The sequence below is a fragment of the Pelmatolapia mariae genome, linkage group LG9 (assembly GCF_036321145.2).
Source record: "Pelmatolapia mariae isolate MD_Pm_ZW linkage group LG9, Pm_UMD_F_2, whole genome shotgun sequence".
NCBI lineage: Eukaryota > Metazoa > Chordata > Actinopteri > Cichliformes > Cichlidae > Pelmatolapia > Pelmatolapia mariae.
In genome coordinates this window covers 5,725,732-5,748,275 of record NC_086235.1, presented here as the reverse complement: position 1 = coordinate 5,748,275, position 22,544 = coordinate 5,725,732, and the positions used below count along the sequence as shown (strand labels likewise).

Sequence of the window (22,544 nt, the reverse complement as noted above, 5' to 3'; positions counted from 1 at the left end):
TTCGCTCTCACACTGCAGGCCTACTTGCTGTTCCTAGAGTATTTAAAAGTAGAATGGGAGGGAGAGCCTTCAGTTTTCAGGCCCCTCTTCTGTGGAACCAGCTTCCAGTTTGGATTCGGGAGACAGACACTATCTCTACTTTCAAGTTAGGCTTAAAACTTTCCTTTTTGCTAAAGCATATAGTTAGGGCTGGACCAGGTGACCCTGAATCCTCCCTTAGTTATGCTGCAATAGACGTAGGCTGCCGGGGATTCCCATGATGCATTGAGTTTTTCCTTTCCAGTCACCTTTCTCACTCACTATGTGTTAATAGACCTCTCTGCATCGAATCATATCTGTTATTAACCTCTGTCTCTCTTCCACAGCATGTCTTTATCCTGTTTTCCTTCTTTCACCCCAACCAGTCGCAGCAGATGGCCCCGCCCCTCCCTGAGCCTGGTTCTGCCAGAGGTTTCTTCCTGTTAAAAGGGAGTTTTTCCTTCAAGTCAATGCTTCTACTTTTATTTGATTATTTTTAAACAGAGGTATCTAAACTGTAGTAAGGAACGTGTGTACTTTTGACACCTTTGGTTAGCGTCAACACTGTAAATTTCGTCACAAAAAGATTTATATATTTATCAATACTTCTATTCGTTATTCTATTCTGTACGCTTTTTTATTGCCCAGATTTTAGTTAACCCCTGTTCAATTGACTGTTATATGTCAATAGAAACATATCTCCCAAATTAAAGTGTCTTGTTAAATATTTGGGGGGTTTTTTCAAGAATTTTCATCCCAAATCTATTACATGCCAACTGTAAATTGTTATTTCTGCTAAAACATGAACTTAAATGTGTATATGGTGTTTGTCTGTTTTAGATGCACATATCAATCTGGAATTCGGGCTTAAAGCCAGAATTGCAGGAATGCAACACGTGTTGCAGGGGACTCTTTCACTGCCCTCTGTGCCCCACTTTCAGCCCTACTGTCAGGGCAAAGATTGCGGAGCATCTAAGTGTGCATATAAAAAATGCTTTCAATTTCAACGGTATGTTTGTATTAAATATTTATTATTTATTTATTAACCTTTATTTAACCAGGAAGATCCCATTGAGATTAAAAACCTCTTTTTCAAGGGAGACCTGGCCAAGATAGGCAGCAGCAGGTGTCTCACAGTTACAGAGATTACTCAAACACAGGCATCAACAACACACATGCAACAATAAGTGAAAGAAAACAAATACAATAAAATTCAATTAAAAAAAAAAAGGCAGTTAAAATGACAATCAATCTAATTAAAACAGTTGCATGTTAAGGACTTGGCCTCAAGGATTCGTAGTTTAGATTTAAATGCACTTAATGAAATGAATTCAGTCATTTTCCAGTCCTTCTGCAGTTTGTTCCAAGCCGAGGGTGCTAAATTGACAAAAGCTCTTTTACCAAGTTCAGTTCGGGCAAGTGGAACAGAAAGCAACAAGTAACCATGCGGACGAAGAGAATACCGACCAGCATGTTTCATTGCAAGCAGGGAACATATATAAGAAGGCAGCAACCCAAGTATTGCCTTATATATAAAACTGTATAAATGAGAGTTCCTCCGACTTACCAAAGCAGGCCATCCTACCTGAGAGTATAACTCACAGTGGTGAGTCTGAAATTTACGGTTAGTGATGAACCTCAGAGAAGCATGATACACAGAATCAACCATTCGAAGACATTGAGCAGAAGCATTCATATATAGAATATCTCCATAATCCAGCACAGGCAAGAATGTTGCAGCAACAAGCCGCTTCTTTGTATTAAAAGAGAAACACAACTGATTTTGAAAATAAAATCTCAGTTTTAACTTCAGGTTTTTCACAAGATTCTCTACATGTGGTTTGAAGGTGAGCAAGTCATCAAGTAAGATTCCCAGATATTTATAGGTGTGAACCAACTCTATTTTATTACCTTCAAGAGTGGTTACTGATGGGATTATTTGGGCCAAATTCCTTGATTTAGAAAACAGCATGAGCTTTGTTTTGTCTGCGTTGAGAACAAGTTTGAGCTGAAGTAATGAGTGCTGGACAGCAAAAAAGGCTTTCTGCAAGGAGTCAATGGCTTGGACAAGAGTTGAACCACAGCTGTAAATAACTGTATCATCAGCATAGAAGTGCAAATTTGCATCTGGCACATTTAGACCAAGATTGTTTATATAAATTATAAATAGAAGTAGACCTAATACAGAACCCTGTGGCACTCCATTGTGCACTGTAACAAAGTTAGAACATAAACCGTCAGATTTTATGCACTGAGACCTGTTACTGAGGTAGTTTGAGAACCATGCCACTGCTCTCTCAGAGAGTCCTGACTGGAAGAGTCTAAGTTTTAAAATACAATGATCAACAGTGTCAAATGCTTTTGACAAATCAATAAAAAGGGATGCACAGTGTTGTTTTTTATCAAGTGCAATAGTAATATCATTTACCACTCTAATTGCAGCTGTGATAGTACTGTGATTCTTCCTAAAGCCTGATTGATATTCAGATAAAATGGCATTGGAATGTAAAAACTCCTTTAACTGCTCACACACAAGAGCTTCAAGGACTTTGGCCAGCACAGATAGATTAGTTATTGGTCTGTAATTAGTTAACACTGCTGGGTCGCCCCCTTTTAATAGCGGAATAACAAAAGCTGATTTCCATACTGAGGGAATTTCATTCGTATCCAGTGTGAGGTTGAAAAGTGTTGTGAGAGGCTCTGCCACAAAATCAGCTGCCAGTTTCAAGAAGTAAGGATCTAGCAAGTCGGGCCCTGGAGATTTTCTAGGATCTAACAGTTTAAGAGCTTTACAGACCTCCTGCACAGAGAAAGGAACAAAGTTGAATGGCTGACCAGTGTACACCGGAGGGTTTGTGCCAGATTTTGCAGAGACTGGGTTCAGAGAGTCAAACAAAGAGCCAGAAGATATAAAGTGCTTGTTAAAGCAATTCATAATCTCCTTCCTATCATAAACAGGAACAGAATCCTTAAAAACATAGGTGGGTAGAGCGTGGGAGCTTTTACTCAATGAAAGAGACTTAATGATTTTCCAGAACTTCTGTGGATTATTTAGGTTCTCAGTGGTGACAGACAGATAATATTCTGATTTAGCTTTCTTAATAGAGGAAGTACATTTGTTTCTTAGTTGTCTGAAAAGAAGCCAATCACTGTGGTAGCCTGTTTTCCTAGCTTTGGCCCAAGCCAGGTTGCGCTCATGAATGATATCTGCCAGCTCTGGGGAGAACCAGGGGTTTTCACGACCTTTTATCCGACATCTTCTTAATGGAGCATGTTTGTTCACAATTTGCATAAACCCATCTCTAAAGAATGCCCATGCTAATTCTACGTCAGGGATCAATCCTATTTTCTTCCAGTCATAGTTTGACAAATCATGATAAAATGCTTGTTCATTAAAATGTTTAAGAGTTCTTTTAAAAATAATACGATGTTGTGACTTGGCCACTTTAGTATTTCTAATAGCAGCAACAACACAGTGGTCACTTTAGTCATTACAAAAGACACCCAAAGAGGAAAATTTATGAGGAACATTTGTCAAAATCAAGTCAATCAAGGTAGACTTTTCGGGGCTTTTGAGATTCGGGCGAGTGGGTAAATTGACCAGCTGGGTAAGACTGATAGAATCACAAAAAGATTTAAAATCATCTGAAACAGTTTTGAGCCAATCCCAGTTAAAGTCACCAGCCAAAACAAGCTCACCATAATTTAGTCTGGACAGCAAAAGGTTTAAAGAGCGCAGAGCTTCTGTGGAGGCAGAAGGGGGTCGATAGCAACAAGCAACTGTTATGCAAAGACCCTTTGCAATATTCACATTCAGAGCCAAAAATTCCAATTGTTTGCAAATTGATTCTGATAGAACTATTGTAGCATCAAATTTTGACTTAACATAAGCAGCAACACCACCACCTTTCTTAAGCCTATCGGTGCGATAGATATTGTAGCCAGCCATGCTGACATGTTCATCAGATATATATTTAGACAACCAAGTTTCAGAAATGAGGACAATATCTGCATCTGTTGATTGAACCCAGATCTTGATCATATCCATCTTGGGTAACAAACTGCGCACATTAAGATGAACTATCTTCAGCCCAGGTGAGGATTTAAATTCAGATGGTGTCTGACTACATTGCAGCTCAGGGCCTGGGTTAGGTTGTACATTACCAGATAAGAGCAGTAGTAAGACGATCAGAAGTCTCTGCTTTGTAACATTACTTATTGATTTTGACTTGTGAAATGTAGAAACAAAGCAGGATTTTTCATAACTAATTTTGTAATTGTATAAAGCAAGAAGGTTTTGAAGATGAGGTAAATCTTTCTGTAGTTCAAATGATAAATTAATGTCCTGTTCCAAATACATTGGAAATTGTACGTATAGCAGCAGTGACGCATGTAGATCTGGGGACGATGTCTCGCAGAATGGGGACAGTGTTAAATGTTCTCATCTTAGAAAAATTGAGTGTCCAAAGGCCCCCACAGCCAATAAGCAAAGTAAAGTAATGAAAAAAGCCATTATCCAAAACACACAATGATTGTTGATGCTGAATTAAATAGGCTGCACAAACCTAGGATGGCAAGTAAGGCTCCAGCCAGAAGTTCGGGTCCTGGTGGCTTGCTAGCAGAGGGCTTCTGCTAGCACATTCACCAATGTGGTGTAGAAGGCTTCAATCAACAGCACAGCACCCGATGTATTGCAGATGATATATACTTTATAGTTATAAATATGCACTTTTTTAAGCACTTCTGCAGTATCTTTGTTGACTTAAAAGTTGCTGTTGACATTGTACAGTTCAGTGCATTCATCTGCCACAAAATAGTGTTTTTAAAAAATATATTTTTATTTACTTTTCACTACTTTTCTTGACATAACTTTTGTGATCCATACCATTTTGCTTTCATTATTGAGGTTGGCTTGGATGTTTTTGTTAACATGTACAATCTGATTGCTAGATAAATTGATTGCATTCTATACAACTACATTTAAATTACATCTGTTTGTTTGTTTTTGTTTGTTTGTGTGTTTGTTTGTTTTTATCTCTTACAGATAAAATGATATGCCGGTGCAGGCTGCCTTGTAGGACAACAGGACACTTTCACTGCCCTGTCTGTAAGATTACAATCATACAGCGTGGGGATATGGCAAGGCATTTATTGTCTTGTCAGCATTCTTCAATGCCAAGTCAGCCACCATTATCAGGACTGCTCCCCGCTGAACTCTCCAAGGAGACCCGTATTCCTCCGGCAGTACTCTTCGAGGAGCCAAGGTTTTGTCTTCGGTATCTGAACCATTTTCTGAATCTTTGTTAGAACATTCATATGCTCTACCCTTTGTGTTCAATAAAATTGCAGCTGATGGAAAGTCCATGAAAATGACATGCCCTCACTGTGGCCTTACTCTTCGTACAAAAAACTACAAGGCTCACATGATGAGGAAGCACTCCAACCAATCAATAGATGTTTGCCTGGCCAGTCATCTGCAGTGTGTTTGTGTAGATGAAACTACAGGGTTATTTGTTGTGCAGAGAACTGGCCATGGGTTTTCTGTGCCAGTTCACATTCAGAGGAAAACATGGGGGATGTCTCACAATATCAGATGTGAGCTGGAGGAATGTCAGCAATACCAGTTGCTGGCCCAGCGGAGCGGACTAGGCTTCAGTTTATGTGAGCACCTTCACTCACTAGATTACTGCCGAGAAACTGGAAAAGAAAAGGAGGTTTTTCTTCAAGAGCACATCGTGATGGAAATGGTGGACCTTAAATTTTTTGGAGAGGCCAAAGCTGCTACATGCATAAAGAGACAGAAAGCTGCCCAGATGGCACATGCTCCACTTTGTGTGAGGGTGGATTTTGGTGGATCCTCAACACAGATCTGTTTGTCTGTATTTGAACCGGAAATACACAGTTTCTGCCGTCTTGGCAGAATATTTGTGACTTACAATGCTCTGAGGAGCACCTGGCATTGTGCTTGTGCAAAGCCACGAATATCATGTCCTCATAAAAACATAGCTAAATGGCATCTCTTCCAGACACAGAGAGACATCTTCAAATCAACTGTACCACTATCATCAGGCACCCCATCACAGATGACTCAGGAGAGTTCTTCCTTTGAGGACAATGCTGCCGTTGAAAGGAGTATACGCTATATTTTTAAAGAGAAAAAAATTCCTGGATCCCTTCCAGAAAATGTCATCTCACAGAAAATGGATCATCAGAAACAGCTCTTTCCATGTGAAACGTTGTGCCAGGTGTGCCCAGAGCACCCTAAACTTGATGAGGCTATTGTAATTACCAATAAAGTGAGGATTGTCAGCATGATGGGAGTGATTGAGAGTAAGTTTTAATGAATAAGATTAAATATCAGTGTGAAATAATTAGTTATAATTGTTCCTATACTAATGTTTTGACATTAATGTGATTTGTCTTCAACAGATGTTTCAACACACCATAGATCGTGTCCTCAGTGCCACATGGTCTACAGATACCAGGAGTGGACAGATGGGCTTCACAACTTTGACAACCACGTTGTTTTGGCTCTTGAACTCTGCCATTTTTTGAGAGAAAATCTGCAGGTGAGGATCGCAAAAATAAAATATACACTGTTAGCCTTTGCAGTAATTTCCATAGCTTAGTACTGCAAAATCAACAGTAAAAAACTCTAAAGGATGTTAGCAGTTTAGTACTGTAATTTGCATGTAACTGTGGGAAAATTCCATGAGATTACATTATTTTTACGGTAACTCACCGTACTCATGGAAACAGCTGTAAAATACAGCAAATGTAACAATTGGTGATGTTACTGAGATTATACTATTATACCATCTGGATTTCTGTTGTTTTCTACTGTAGATCTAAGAGTAACTACTTAAATCCTCATTCAGAGTGTATTACTATAAAATGCAATTCACTGTGAGAGCAGTATAACATATAAACTACAATATACAGCATAATTTTTAACTTAAGGAGTAAGTTGCAGCCACACTAAAATTGAATTTCTTGAACTGAATTGAACCTCATATATTAATAAATGTATTGTGAAACATTATTACAGCCCACTTTGTATCAAACAAACAGTCTCACTCTTATAAAAAAGAATATTTAAGTATAAGTATACTTTAAAAACTAGAAAACAAGCAAGTATACCTTTAGTTTACTTTGTATATATTTTTTATAATGCTTCTTGGGACTAAATTGGCCCCCGTTTTAGTACATAACTACGGAGCCCCGCAGGGGACATGGGAGAAAAAATATATACTTGAAGTATACTTATTTTTTGTATGGCCAGCAACAAAAACTATGGCTACATTTAGAGTAATGTTTAAAAATGACTTAATTTAGCAGGGTGTTCCTTTTTTCTCTTCTTATTCTTTCTTATACTGGACCTTCATTTGTTTTGTATAAGGTGGTACTTTTTAAGACACCTCTGCCATACTACAGTGAACTAACCTAATAATATGCTCTGGTGGTCATTTTACACAAGTTCAGGTGTCACATCCATGAAACCTACACCACTAACCAGAATCAGTCCTACAACTTCACTCTCAAAATTAATAAATTCTGGGACAAGCAGAAACTGTATTTTTAGCGGTGCATTTTGTGGCTGGCCAGACTGCTATTAAATGCACTCTCCTAAAGAAATAATTCCCTTGTAGCACCACTTCGTCTTGGTTCAGAAGAGATGTCCTGGATATACGTGTTAATGTAACACGGGTGTTTATGTTTGTTCATGTTTAGCGCGTTGGGTTGTGTTTTTAAAGCGATTGTTACATTTGTAAAGCTTTTTAATGCGATAGCCGACTCCACACCTTCACCTGACGTACAACGTGACGTATGACGCACACGTCGGGTATTCACTTTCAAAATAACAATGGGGATAGAAAATATTGGTCGAGGTGGTTATTGCTCCTTTCGCTGGTTGCCAACGACCATTAAATAACAACAAGAAGAAAATATTGATCTGCTTTTCTTAGTTTTGCATGTTTAAGACGCAATTCAGACTCAAACAAAGCTGCAAAGCAGGAGAACAACATGGCCATCAACTATTCTGTGCCACAGATCCAGTTCGCTGCAGCACAGAGTGATGATGAGACCGTTAACATGAGCAACTTAGAAGTAGTCAGAGGTAACTGGATGTTCAGTCGGGTTAAATGCAAGGTTGATTGGATTATATCTGAAGATCGTATGCTATTCGTGACAACTATGCTAGATTCCAAATTGCTCGTCCATGCAGAAGTATCTCAAATTAAATGAAACCACTTAACACTTTTCCCCCAAAATGGACTGACATGGGACACATTAAAGTTGGATTGACACCAGCTAATCAGTCTGAAGGTAAGTGTTTTTTCACTTATTCGAGAGAAGTCCGAAATGCGTTCTTATTACTGTTTGTTTTGACTTTTAAGCTACCCTACCAGGATATTTTCATTCACATGCTAAGACAAAATCTCAATATCTATGAATGTGGAGACTCAAAAGATTAGTTAGTTAATAGTTGCCGATGGATTTATGAGACTTGATAGAAACTTGGACATTTACAACAGGTGAATCGGTGAACTACTGAGGTTGCCCCCAAATGCAGCTGTTAGCTGGTCAGTGTTTTTAGGTGTGCTTGTACTACCTGTATGGTGCGGAGTGCTGACTAATTCAGGCTAAACCCATTAAAGCGTCGAGCTCAAATATCTTTTCATTTTTGTGCACTGCTCTCTTGTCGGCACACATTTTCTGTTTATTGAAGCCTTTTGTGAATAATTTTGATCATGTAAAAACTGGGAATTGGTCCCTATTGACAATACTCGTATTTTTTTATTTTTTGCATTGCATATGTCATTTAGGAAAGATAATTGCTCACTGAACTTTTTGCAACTATGTGTATTTGTAAATTTTGTGGCTTCCGTGCATGCAAATGTATTGTTCAGTTTGTATGTTAAAAGCCACAAACATGTAGCTAACTATCGACTGTCTTGTGGAACTGACAACTGTTCTGCTACTTTCAGAACATTTTCTGCCGTTCATATACATATGCATAGGAATCACAGAACAAGAAGGGAGACCACTGGTTCACTGGTGACCTCAGCTGTCAAGTACCTGGATGTGGGTATGCTGCACAAAACTTCACAACGCTTTGTGCCCATCTCAGATTTCATATCAAAGATGGGGGAAAAAGTATTATGTTCATTTGAAGGTTGCTCTAAGTATTTCAGTGTCCCATCATTTTTCAGCCATATTTCTCAAAAACATAGGTAGACAGTTCAGCAGTCGAGGCAACAAGAAATTGTGGAATTTGCCATAATACAAGGACAGGACACAGTTAATCTATTAGAAGACAGTTGACTTTGTGTCATTTAAAAATGCAGGCTAAAATGCTCTTGCCAAGCAGCACTATACAGAGCATCATAGAGGAATTTCAGGATCTTTGCAGTTGTGCAATGCACGAAACAAAAGTAGACACTGAATCTAACACCATTAACCTTTCATTGGTAATGGTAGGACTAAGGGTGGAAATTGTGACAAACTGTAAAATATACTGTATTTTTCAATGCGTTTGTAGTTCTTTTGCAGTCCTGGGATTGATTTTCATCTACAGACAAGGTCCCCAAAACTGCCTTTCTGTTAGTACTCAATCCTAATTGCAGGGTTCATCTTTTAGTGAGGACATATTTGTTGAAATAGCCATATAAAGTTGCTTTTCCAATGATCTCTCTCTCTCTCTTATTTTTAGATGGCAACAGACCAAAGAGCCTGAATATCACCATTACTCTGGAGCTTGGGAAAGATTTCCACTCAGACTGTTGCATGCAATCACAAGAGGAGACAGAGCTCATCCAGAGGACAGGAGAAGTATGGTTAGAATTGTTGTGGAGGCCATGCAAGTTTACTGCAGAAACCCTAAACGTGCATCTTGTGAAGAGGTTGCTAAGATCATTGTAAACAGATACCCTCAAACATTTGCAGATTTTACTGAAAAGGGAGAAAGACTGGGTTGTGGACATTATTCACTACTAAGAAGCATCAAATCTAGAGTTGAACATGTTAATCGAGAAAACATGTTCAGTGAAACTTAGTGAAACAAAGAGAACCAGGAATGAGGAAGATTGCAGTCCCAACAGTAATGCAACCTCCATTAAAAAAGTTAGATGCCTATGGTTATATTAATTGGCAGCCAGTTGAACTTCCTGAGGGGGAAATGCCAGCTTCTTTAGAGGAAAAGAAAGACATCTTGTTAACAATTTTTAATTCACGAGGACATTGAGATGTGGAGAGACCTGATGTGGATGACTTCATGTGCCTCACATATATTTCTCAGCGCCAGCTTATCAACAGTTGTCCCTCACTTTCAGTAGCTGAAATTCAGGAGCAGTGGCCATTCTTGTTTACTCGGAAAGGTCTTTTGAACCACTTTCACAAACTCACAGGTATTGATATCAGTGAGCGCTTAAGTCAGGCCCTCATAACCAAAGGCAGAAGGATTGTTAATTATTTCTCAAGCCAGAAGCTCAAATGGAACCTTGGTATAAGGACACTCATCCAGCAGATAGAAAGTGAGGGAGTTTTGACCAACAACAAGGTTGGCACAGCAGCCATACTTCTCATGATGAACTATTACAAGGAAGATGAAGACTTCCTCTTTGTCTTAGCAGATGTAAGCTTTTTTCATACAGCTCTATGTTTAATGCTGTTGCTTGCTGTCCTGTTCTTTTTTTTTTTTTTTTGTTACATAAAATGTCTTGGTCCTTTTTCTGGCAGGAAACATCTACTAGGATGTCCCTTGAAGCAGAGAGCAACCTGCCAAGCACCCCAAGGCTGATTATGCTTGGTAAGAAGTCATTTATGAAATAGAGCTGATTAGACCATATTAAAATTTCTGTTTGGCACAGGAGCTTTTCGTGGACACAGGTCTCTGTTTTTTTTAGCTCAAATTTCTGTAATTTCCTTTATAAACCAAGGTTGTTGGACATGTGTTTCAGTGAATCCAGCAAAGTAACAATATCAAATTTCACTTTACATATTACTGATCAACATAGTCTAGCTACACCAACAGCAGAAATACTGAAGTCAATACTGTCAAGTTTAACAGCAGCACAAACTATAAACTCCAAAATAACCATACAGTTGATTCATCTCCGGTAATTTAATTGGGCTGACTCTTTGTTAGGTATGTTTAATGGGCAGAATAATTCCCAATAATGTACAATTATTATATGTTAAAACAGACTTATGTACATAAGGCCATTAATAATTAACTGTACGTAGCTATTTGCTTTATGACTATCTTGACAGTGTGAAGAAGTGAAGTATTGAAATTATTTTATGTTGCATAATGACAATGTTGCCCCTATACATTTAAGGACAAAGTTCAATGACCGCCACCTGCTGGATGGTGAGTGCAGAGGGGCGTGTAATTGTTGAGCTGGACAAAGAGAACACCTTTGCTGATGCGATGTCAGTCTTCTTTGGTTCATTCTATGTATTGAACCTGGAATACCAGGAGTCAGTGTGTGCAACATTGGAGCTAATTCAGAGGTATGTTTGAACAGTTTGCTAATTGTGATAGATGATGAATAAATTATCCCTTAGTAACTCATTATTTCAAATCACAACTCAATGTTACTGTATGTTACTATTTATTATGGCATGTTTTAAGGTTTTTTGTAAGGATAAACCCTGAAGAGGGAACAAAATGTACCTCCAAGGTTGGGACAAGCAGAAAGACTGGGACCACTGTGAAGCGAAAGGTTGTTCACATTAACCCTCATGCCACAACTTTCCTCCAGCGGCTTACTGAATTTGAGTGGAGAACTTCAAATTAGGTAACTGTTTTTGCCATTTACAGTGAATTTCTTGTATAATTTAAGTGACCAATGTGTTGTTACCTGTGTCTCCACAGACGATCCATGGTCCATGCTTTCTGGACATTTACACAAGACGGACAACAATGAAGACAAGCTCTCTTGCCATCTTGCAAGACGCTGTCTCTGTCCAATAGGTTTTTTGAGTGCAACAGTTTTGATTTTTTTCCCTTCTTTTACCTGTTTGTTAAAAATTATTTCAGCTACTTACACTTTAATTGTCACATGTATTGGCTCACCCTACAAATCAATGAACTCAGTCCACAAAGCAAGATCAGGGTTCAGTGCAGGTCAGTCAAGTTCCTTCACACCACACACGCTCATCCATGTCCTTGTGGACCCTGCTTTGTGCATTGATTTGGTGGTGTGAGCCAGTATTTTGGACAAAGTGTGTATAGAGGCAGAAGTGGGGGGCTTGATATTATATTAATTACAATTAAGTTTATTTGTATGGTGCCAACAAAATGAATGCCAAGGCACTTCACATTGTAGGTTTAAGACCCTACAAAATATAACTAAGAAAACCCAACACTTGACCATATGTTGTCTGCCATAATATGGATATGACATAATATCGTTATTGTTTGTACAACCATCTGACAAATAATGGATTACATGGTTTAGTAAAAACAAGTGCTTCCTCAATTAAAATATGTTTTCAGTTCTTTTCAGTTTTTGATTTTGGAAATGTGTATTTCAGCAGGGAAAAATCAGAACAGAAATAAAAAGTGGTGAGAAGCACATGAATTATATTTTGTGTGTGTGTGTATATCTATCTCGATCAATCGATCGATAGTGGGTATATATATGTTTTTATATAAAAATATATATAAATAAATGGTACTTTTTTTTTATACAATAGAATTTTTTGGGAACCCTCCAGTCTCTTACAGTATGTTACTGTTTCTTTAAATTACGGTAAATTACGACCTGTTAAACAGTAAATGACCGCCTGTAGGAACACGGTATCCTCTAGCAGAGATGAATATTTTTGGTACTGATGATGCGTGATAACGGTAATTTACTGGTAAATATATTGCAGTTTATTACCTTGCAGCGAGCTTACAGTGACATACGGTGAATAAACGGTAGTATACCAATTTCTTAATCACAGTATGATGTTACTTTGTTGACGTATTTTACGCCATAATGACATAACGGTATCTCACTGGCGACAGTGACGCCAGTGAGATACCGTAAAAAAAGCTACGGTGCGTTACCATAATTTGTCCAAGAGTATTATACCACAACAGCAAAAAACGGTATCATCCTGCAGAACGGTAAGCTACCGTAACACGGCGTCACGGTATGACGCTGGCAACAGTGACGCCAGTATGTTACCGTAAAGTGGAGACGAAAAGTCTAACAGTGTACTTATCTGAAGATTGCTTTAAAAATGTGTTTGTGTCATTATGATATGTTGGTGCCCAAATTTAAATATCTGTGTAATCATAGTCTTATTCACCCTATTGTCATATTACAGAACCATGTATCTGCTCCAAGGGTCATTGACACATTGGAGGGCTTAAGAAGAGTGAAGTTTCCTTCTAGGGATACCATTTTTCATGCTTATTGCCATTTTGAGGCTTTGACTGATGCAGAATACATGTACTCCTGCATAAACTGTGGGTTTCACCCCCCTGTGGTAGTTATGGACTTACACAGAAAAGGGGTGTTCAAGTTAGCAGGTAAGTTTAATGTACATTTGTGTTTATAGTTCATTGTGTACATTATGTGCTTGTTCTTATGAGTCAATTTATTATAGTGAGTGACCTCAAAGTTCCGGAAGACTTCAATAGTGAACATGACACTGAAGGTTTTTGGAACTCTATTCACCTGGAAATGATAAGCCGTGGGTTTTTTCCAAGTGAGTGATGGCAAAAACGTATTGAAAGTCATTCAGTGTTTTAAAGTAATTTAGATTGTAATTAAAAACATGCCATTTTCTGTAGGCGGCGTGAAGAATCCATTTTCAGTTCCACCAAGTTACACGCACTGGGCACCATGGATCGGGAGGGAAACTCGAACAAGTGACATTGTGCTTAACACAGAGTTTCAAAAAGTAGGAACAAGCTCTTCACATGAAGCAAAGCTTAGCAGTGTCACAGGAGACCGTCTGTTGGATGAACTTGCCAAACAAAAGGTAACATTGCTTTGAAGTTTTCAGAATATGTGACATAAAGTTCTGGAGTTGTTCCATTTACAGTTTTCCCTAATTACTGTCAGGTTGGAGTGGTAAGAAAATTGTGTAAAGCATGCAACATCGACTCCAAAGGCTCCCGCTTTGATCTCATCACCAGACTGAGGGAGAAGATGAAGAGCAGGCAGACATATGATAAGGTCTTTCAAACCATATGGGGTGCCTCTGGTAAGCATCACTTAGCGATTATTAGAAGTAGCATTAAAATATGTAATTACAATCACAAACAACTTTTTTAATCTTTGCTTGCAGGAGGATGGTCTGTAATACTATGTCCACATGGCATTGTATACAGTGTTAAATTTAATCTTCGTGCTGAAAGTCCCCGGGATTTTGCTGACCTTCTCCTGTCCTGGAAGCACATGCCAAACGTCTGTGTTTACGATTTTGCGAGGAGTTTGGCGGCACACACCAATTTGCTGGTTCCTGATAAACTGCCATTTCATCCACATGAAGGTCGACTGGTTGAGCCCACTGAGGAAAATGTCAAGGCTGCACAGGATGGAAGCCTGAAAGTGAATCTTTTATGGCTACATGAAAGGATGGACGGTGTAAATGAAAATCCTCATCCTGTCACTGGATCATCTGACCATTATGTCCTGTATGACAGATTTCATGAGGGAAATACAAAAGATCCCAAGGACATATTACGCAGAATTCAACTTGTCCCAGAGCTGAAAGGCTGGCTGAACAGTCAAGTTGTTGAACAGTTCTTTGCAAACATGAGGAAAAGCAATTACTTTTTAAGTAACATGAGTCCATCCACACATGTGTTTCTGATGAGAAATATAACTCATCATTATAACACTGTCATCAACAAGAAACTTCTGGAGAGGCAGCTAAGACATGGTCGACTTGGAAAGATCAATATCTCATTGTCGGCACTGGGTCAAGCTGTCGTAGGTAAGTACATGCATTGTCTCATGACCAGAAGGCTACCATTGTTCACATGTTAGATTTGTTCCTATCTGTGTGTGTGTATATTGTTTTCTTTGTGTCCCTAGCCCCACAGGTGTGCAATAAACCCAGAGAAACCACAGAAACAGTGTTGAACCCAGCACCTTCACTGTCTGGTGACACTGGTAAAATTTCTTATTTTGAATAGTGATTGTCATATATAGGTGAAATAATAATCTTGCATTCATTATCTTGTTGTAGTTGAGGGCTCATAAACGAATTTGTTACATGCTGTTTCAAATGAATTTCCTTCTGTAAATAGTGCTTATTTTTCTTGCATTTGTATGCATTTAATATGCATTCTATGTAGTGTTTTGTCTGAAACCTGTTAAAATCCAATAGAACCTCAGGAAAGAGTTGACAACAAGAAAGCCAATAGAAGGTCAGCAGATGCAACTTTTCCTGACCTGTGTGGACCACCGTGCGAAGCTCTGACAAAGCCTGAGAACATTTTGGCCAGCCGTTCATCCTGGTGTTTTGTACCGCACCCTGGCCAACAACAGCTTGTATGTTAAAGTTTTCAGATGTTGCAAAGTGCAACTTTTAGTGCTTATCTGATTTTGTCATCCACAGTCTATGACACCTCTCTATTTTTTTAGCTCAACTATGTTCTGGACATCAGCAGACCCAAAGATGAGCTGATTGTTGAAACATCTTCTGGATGCCTCACGCAGGGAGATTTTTGGACACTGGGTTTAAACAAACAAATGGAATCGACTGTAAGTATTTTGTTTCTATGAATATGAAATAATAAAGTGTACATTCATTTTTTTGATGATTTTTTCTGTTTCAGATTGGAAATGGCTGTTTTGAGCTTATAACTAAAATTGTTCAGTCAAAGGTACTGTATGTTGTATATGATGATTGTCAAGCTTTAATTTAAAGAGTTGTTGTTTTAAATGTGCTGTTTTTACATTCTAGGGGATAAGCATTTACATAGAAAATCTGTATGTCAGCCAGACTTGGCTTGCACCCTATGGCTGTGATCCATTGCAGTCCTTTCCTGTAAGTGTACCGTCCTTTAAAGAAACAAGCAAGTAATCAAACTGATTTTTTTATAACTTTGGTGAGAGTTCATACTTAAAAATAAAATTCTGTTTCAGACTGATGCTCAGAAGATGGACATCATAGTTCTCCCTCTCTGGACACCTGCTCATTTCCAGTTGTGTGTAAGTCTTGTTTTTTGACACATACAAACTGTTTGAATTTTGCTATGTGTCTGAGATGTATTCAAGCTTTTATGACGCAGTTTAAAAAGTCTTTGATTATGATCGCTTGCAATGACATTGTTTTCAGGTTTGAAGTCATGGCTAACTGTCACGGTTTGCGGGTGCAAGCCGTGTGGAAGTTAATTAGGACCGGGCAGCAGCAGCTCAAGTGCAGGTAAGAATTTATTAACAGAAAGGCAAATAAACAGAAATGGCGAGTGACACTAACAGGTAACCTAAACTGGGAAAACTAACAAAGCAAACCAGAAACGAAGATGCAGGGAGGTCCGAGGAAACACATATGGAGAGACGCAGGGACATCTAGGGGAACAACACAGACGAAACAGCAACTAACAGAGGCAGACACGAGGTTTAAATACACAGAAGGATAACGAGGGAATGAGACACAAAAGGAGGGCACAGCTGGAAGTAATCCGACCTGACGAGACAGGGGAAAAGTAAACTGAACACACTGACGTCAGACACAGACCTTCACAATAAAACAGGAACTACACAAGCAAGGACACAGACTAAGAAACGCGGACTAAACACAGGAACACATGGGCAGAACTGAATAAACACTACACAGAGGAAGGACAGAACCAAAATCACAATAATAGAAAACACAAAACGCTGGGTCAAAAGGACCCAGGATCATGACAGTACCCCCCCCTCAAAGGCTGGCCCCAGACAGCCCAACAAGAAAACAAAAACAGCCAGAAAAACAGAAAACCCGACCAGGGCGGGCGGTGGGGGCCCAGGACGGAGGGCTCGGGGCAAAACAAAACCAGTGCACAAGAGGGACAAAAACCACAACACGAGCCACCACCAAAAACACAACAAAAGACGCACACTGGAGCCCCAAAAAAAAAAACAGAGTCCAAAACAGAAGAGTTCAGGGGGCCGGCCAGGGGGCCGACCGCACAGAAGTCCCAACAGTTCCGGGGGCCGACCTTGCGGAAGGCCACGGTGGCGATGTGGACCCAGGTCAGGGGGCCGGCCCGGGGGCCGACAACCCAGGAGCCCGGACAGTTCAGGGGGCCGGCCGTGAGGACGGCAGCGGCGCCGACGCGGGCACAGTTCAGGGGGTCGGCCGTGAGGACGGCAGCGGCGCCGACGCGGGCACAGTTCAGGGGGCCGGCCCGGGGGCCGATAACACAGGAGCCCGGACAGTTCAGGGGGCCGGCCGTGAGGGACGCAATGGCGGCGACTCAGGCGAAGGCGGTCCGGGGGCCGCCCACGACGGCGATGTCGCCTGGCCAGTGGCCTGGAAAGTGGCCAGTCAGCTGCAGACCCCGACAGGGTAGGACCAGGCGACGCTGAAGACTCGGAGGCTGGACCAGGCGACGCTGAAGACTCGGAGGCTGGACCAGGCGACGCTGAAGACTCGGAGGCTGGACCAGGCGACGCTGAAGACTCGGAGGCTGGACCAGGCGACGCTGAAGACTCGGAGGCTGGACCAGGCGACGCTGAAGACTCGGAGGCTGGACCAGGCGACGCTGAAGACTCGGAGGCTGGACCAGGCGACGCTGAAGACTCGGAGGCTGGACCAGGCGACGCTGAAGACTCGGAGGGTGCTGCTGGCGTGGCTGATGAGGCCGCAGGTGACGGCGAGGAAGCCGGAGACGAAGAGGCCGCAGGTGACGGCGAGGAAGCCGGAGACGAAGAGGCCGCAGGTGACGGCGAGGAAGCCGGAGACGAAGAGGCCGCAGGTGACGGCGAGGAAGCCGGAGACGAAGAGGCCGCAGGTGACGGCGAGGAAGCCGGAGACGAAGAGGCCGCAGGTGACGGCGAGGAAGCCGGAGACGAAGAGGCCGCAGGTGACGGCGAGGAAGCCGGAGACGAAGAGGCCGCAGGTGACGGCGAGGAAGCCGGAGACGAAGAGGCCGCAGGTGACGGCGAGGAAGCCGGAGACGAAGGCACTGCAGCTGGCGGTGTAGATGGTGAGGCTGCCGCTGGCGTGGATGGTGAAGCTGCAGCTGGCGGCGGCGTGGAAGCCGGAGACGGAGGCGCTGCAGCTGGCGTGAATGAAGAGGCGGCAGCTGGCGTGGACGCCAGAGATGGAAGCGCTGCAGGCGGCGGCGTGGAAGCGGGAGGCGGCGGCGCTGCAGGCGGCGGCGTGGAAGCCGGAGGCGGCGGCGCTGCAGGCGGCGGCGTAGATGGTGAGGCTGCCGCTGGCATGGATGGTGAAGCTGCAGCTGGCGGCGGCGTGGAAGCCGGAGACGGAGGCGCTGCAGCTGGCGGCGGCGTGGAAGCCGGAGACGGAGGCGCTGCAGCTGGCGGCGGCGTGGAAGCCGGAGACGGAGGCGCTGCAGCTGGCGGCGGCGTGGAAGCCGGAGACGGAGGCGCTGCAGCTGGCGGCGGCGTGGAAGCCGGAGACGGAGGCGCTGCAGCTGGCGGCGGCGTGGAAGCCGGAGGCGCTGCAGCAGGCGGCGTGGAAGCCGGAGGCGCTGCAGGCTGGACGGGTCCCTCGGATCCTCCAGCGGAGACTAGAGACGAAGGCCGGAGCGGTCCCTCGGACCCTCCAGCGGAGACACGAGACGAAGGCCGGAGCGGTCCCTCGGACCCTCCAGCGGAGACACGAGACGAAGGCCGGAGCGGTCCCTCGGACCCTCCAGCGGAGACACGAGGCAAAGAGTCCACTAGCCGACATAAAGGCAGCTGGCACTGCACGGAGCACTGGCTTTGCCCAGGCAACACTAACATGGAGGAGTTCTCTGAGGGCTGCTTAATCTTCAGGGGTCCAGTAATAGCTGGGGGGTGAAACCCAGCTTCTGGGGAAGCCCTGGAGTGCATAACTTCGCCTGAAGCAGCTAAAGAGCAAGAATCTCCCTGGGTGGAACTAAGACCTTCTCCCTGCCTAAAGCGAGAGTGTGAGACTGGAGCTACGGGGGGCACAGGGGCCTGAGCTACGGGGGGCACAGGCGGCACTGGGGCCTGGACTACAGGCGGCACTGGAGACTGAACCACAGGTGACGCTGGGGGCACTGGAGACTGAACCACAGGTGACGCTGGGGGCACTGGAGACTGAACCACAGGTGACGCTGGGGGCACTGGAGACTGAACCACAGGTGACGCTGGGGGCACTGGAGACTGAACCACAGGTGACGCTGGGGGCACTGGAGACTGAACCACAGGTGACGCTGGGGGCACTGGAGACTGAACCACAGGTGACGCTGGGGGCACTGGAGACTGAACCACAGGTGACGCTGGGGGCACTGGAGACTGAACCACAGGTGACGCTGGGGGCACGGGAGACTGAACCACAGGTGACGCTGGGGGCACGGGAGACTGAACCACAGGTGACGCTGGGGGCACGGGAGACTGAACCACAGGTGACGCTGGGGGCACGGGAGACTGAACCACAGGTGACGCTGGGGGCACGGGAGACTGAACCACAGGTGACGCTGGGGGCACGGGAGACTGAACCACAGGTGACGCTGGAGGCACTGGAGACTGAACTGAGTGTGAGTGAGCAGATGACCCTGGGAGCTGGGCTACTGGAGGCTGGGCAGCTAAGTGAGCCACTGGAGGCTGGGCAGCTAAGTGAGCCACTGGAGGCTGGGCAGCTAAGTGAGCCACTGGAGGCTGGGCAGCTAAGTGAGCCACTGGAGGCTGGGCAGCTAAGTGAGCCACTGGAGGCTGGGCAGCTAAGTGAGCCACTGGAGGCTGGGCAGCTAAGTGAGCCACTGGAGGCTGGGCAGCTAAGTGAGCCACTGGAGGCTGGGCAGCTAAGTGAGCCACTGGAGGCTGGGCAGCTAAGTGAGCCACTGGAGGCTGGGCAGCTAAGTGAGCCACTGGAGGCTGGGCCAGAGTGGCGGAGCGAGGCTGGGACGAGGAGGTGGGAAGTTTGTGTAGCTCCGAACGTGGAAGTCCCAAAAATAAAGCAAAGGATTGTAGCGGAGTAAGCCCAGTGTCCTCCACCACAAAATCCTTCCTTCGCCGCTGCTTGCTCCTCCTGCAGGGCCTGGCTTCCGAAAGCAGCGGTGGAGTGACACCAGAACCCTGAGCAGAGAGTGGCTGCGAGGCAGCTAACTGAGCAGAGAGTGGCTGCGAGGCAGCTAACGAACTGTCCCCAACATTATCTGCCACACAGAAGACAGCCCCAGAATGCACAGTCGAACAGTCCGAAAACGGAAAGGAGTCCTCACTCACCGCAACCGGCGAATTAAAAGTCCGGATGTCCGGCTGTGGGGTGGCGCGCCGGCGGCGCGATCGACATTTCCTCCCCGCCGACGGCTCCGACGGGCCAGGCAAGATCACATTCGGCGAGTCGGGCGGCGAGGCAGGAGTGGCAGAGAGCAGGTGAGGTGTGTGCTGAAGGAAGGCCTGAATGGTCGGAGAGAGCGAGCCAAACAGCCACGGAAGCCCAGAGAAGAGCCGCTGTAGGCGTGTTTCCACAGCGCGACAAAGCTCCTCCGGGGGATGTTCCAACCACCGGCTGAGAAGGTTCTCAACGGAGAAAATGATGTCATCCCTCAGCTCCTCCGAAGGGTCGCAAGCTGCTGGGTCCATGTTGGCTGTTTCGTGCTGTCACGGTTTGCGGGTGCAAGCCGTGTGGAAGTTAATTAGGACCGGGCAGCAGCAGCTCAAGTGCAGGTAAGAATTTATTAACAGAAAGGCAAATAAACAGAAATGGCGAGTGACACTAACAGGTAACCTAAACTGGGAAAACTAACAAAGCAAACCAGAAACGAAGATGCAGGGAGGTCCGAGGAAACACATATGGAGAGACGCAGGGACATCTAGGGGAACAACACAGACGAAACAGCAACTAACAGAGGCAGACACGAGGTTTAAATACACAGAAGGATAACGAGGGAATGAGACACAAAAGGAGGGCACAGCTGGGAGTAATCCGACCTGACGAGACAGGGGAAAAGTAAACTGAACACACTGACGTCAGACACAGACCTTCACAATAAAACAGGAACTACACAAGCAAGGACACAGACTAAGAAACGCGGACTAAACACAGGAACACATGGGCAGAACTGAATAAACACTACACAGAGGAAGGACAGAACCAAAATCACAATAATAGAAAACACAAAACGCTGGGTCAAAAGGACCCAGGATCATGACAGCTAACTGTCTTTTAGGTACTGAAGCCACCTAAAAGAGAAATCCTCTTTCTTGACCCATTATACACAAAGGCAGGATTTGGTGGCCAACAATATGTTTCACTTTTGAAGTCACATTTTTATAAGCATTTTTGGTTTGTTCTAGAGTTTTCAGGAACCTGTTCAGTGTTCCAGGTTAAGTGCATCCCAGATCATGTTCCGCTGATCTTTAGTGTTCACACATACAGTACACTCACATGCTTTTTTATAAAGTATATCAGCATGATGCTTCAACATTTTATTTCTCATCTTCACATTCTGATCAAGTCAGTGATGCTGTCTTTAGATGAGTTTCAGACATAAATAGGGTCTTCAAATGTTCTACTTCAACATAAAACACTATTAAATATTACTTTATAAAATATGCCAACCTTAAATTAAAGCTGAAAATGCTTTATTTTGACCAACTGTGAGCATGTGACTGTACTTTTTCATTTTGTTATGCTGTTTTGTTGAGGTCGTGTTCCTAAGGCCTGTAGTTACAGTTGGTGCTATTAGCAATAGACATTTCACACCCATCATGATGATGTCTGTTAACTTGTGAATGTAACTGCCTTGAAAAAAAGGAATCTTGCAGTGAAGCTCATTCCCGGGCAGTGGTCAGAAAAAAAGAGCTTTGACTTGAAGGTATGTGCTAGTTTAAGTGTATGGTGAATAATATGAATTACACTAGTCTTCTTTTAAGGGATTTTATTAACGAGCCTTTATTTTCAATGTAATACAGGGTTTTTCAAGCCAAGACTATGGAGTTGACTGTGGGATCTTCATGCTGATGGTAATTTTTCTTCTCTTCTTGAAATTCATACAGAAGCTAATTTAAGCTTCTAAAAAAATGACATTTTTATTTTTTCTTCCAAATAGTCTGCTCTGTACGTGGCACTGGATGCACCATTTGACTATACTATAGTAAGTATCCGATTTACTTTCACAGCAATGGAGTCTTGAATCTTTTGAAAGTTGTTAAATATGTTTCATATTAATATTTTACAGTCAGACATGCCCTACTTGCGTAAATGGTGGTGCTTGCTGTTGATGGAGAACTTTGATCTCAGGAGGTATTTATATTTTGACTTCTGTTCTATGTTGTGTCAAAGTTTGCACACCTTAACGATATCAAAATTTTCTGTTAAGCTCTGGCAAGCTATTTGCACACTGGAGAGAGGAGGCCAAAGCTGTGCTTGAAGGACAACAGGTG

At 43.3% G+C, this 22,544-nt stretch overlaps 2 protein-coding genes, 1 long non-coding RNA gene and 1 pseudogene across 3 annotated transcripts; all 4 read left to right on the top strand.

Moving 5' to 3' along the window:
• Nucleotides 1-5,277: 5,277 nt before the first annotated feature.
• LOC134634997 (uncharacterized) lies at nt 5,278-22,514 on the top strand. Its single transcript, XR_010094913.2, has 5 exons — nt 5,278-5,294; nt 21,916-21,976; nt 22,074-22,124; nt 22,211-22,404; nt 22,481-22,514. It is a non-coding gene; the product is annotated as an uncharacterized LOC134634997 (long non-coding RNA).
• LOC135933583 (uncharacterized) lies at nt 5,445-6,359 on the top strand. The gene has a single exon (XM_065471688.1). It carries the CDS (start codon nt 5,445-5,447, stop codon nt 6,357-6,359), a length of 915 nt encoding a protein of 304 aa, XP_065327760.1.
• On the top strand, nt 8,044-11,900 carry LOC135933582 (uncharacterized; annotated as a pseudogene).
• Nucleotides 13,170-15,831, top strand: LOC134635084 (uncharacterized). Its single transcript, XM_065471687.1, has 8 exons — nt 13,170-13,193; nt 13,447-13,549; nt 13,627-13,728; nt 13,814-14,004; nt 14,088-14,229; nt 14,314-14,964; nt 15,066-15,143; nt 15,812-15,831. The coding sequence occupies exons 1-8, from the start codon at nt 13,170-13,172 to the stop codon at nt 15,829-15,831; spliced, it is 1,311 nt and encodes a 436-aa protein (XP_065327759.1).
• Nucleotides 22,515-22,544: the final 30 nt, after the last annotated feature.

What these genes read in the sequence shown, in the direction of transcription:
- LOC134635084 (XM_065471687.1), top strand. Translation starts at nt 13,170, where the DNA reads ATGACGCTGGCAACAGTGACGCCA. An exon ending in AGGGGTGTTCAAGTTAGCAG is followed by an intron (nt 13,550 to 13,626) that starts GTAAGTTTAATG and finishes AATTTATTATAG; the next exon opens with TGAGTGACCTCAAAGTTCCG. An exon ending in TTCACTGTCTGGTGACACTG is followed by an intron (nt 15,144 to 15,811) that starts GTAAAATTTCTT and finishes TTTCTGTTTCAG; the next exon opens with ATTGGAAATGGCTGTTTTGA.
- LOC135933583 (XM_065471688.1), top strand. Translation starts at nt 5,445, where the DNA reads ATGAGGAAGCACTCCAACCAATCAATAGATGTTTGCCTGGCCAGTCAT.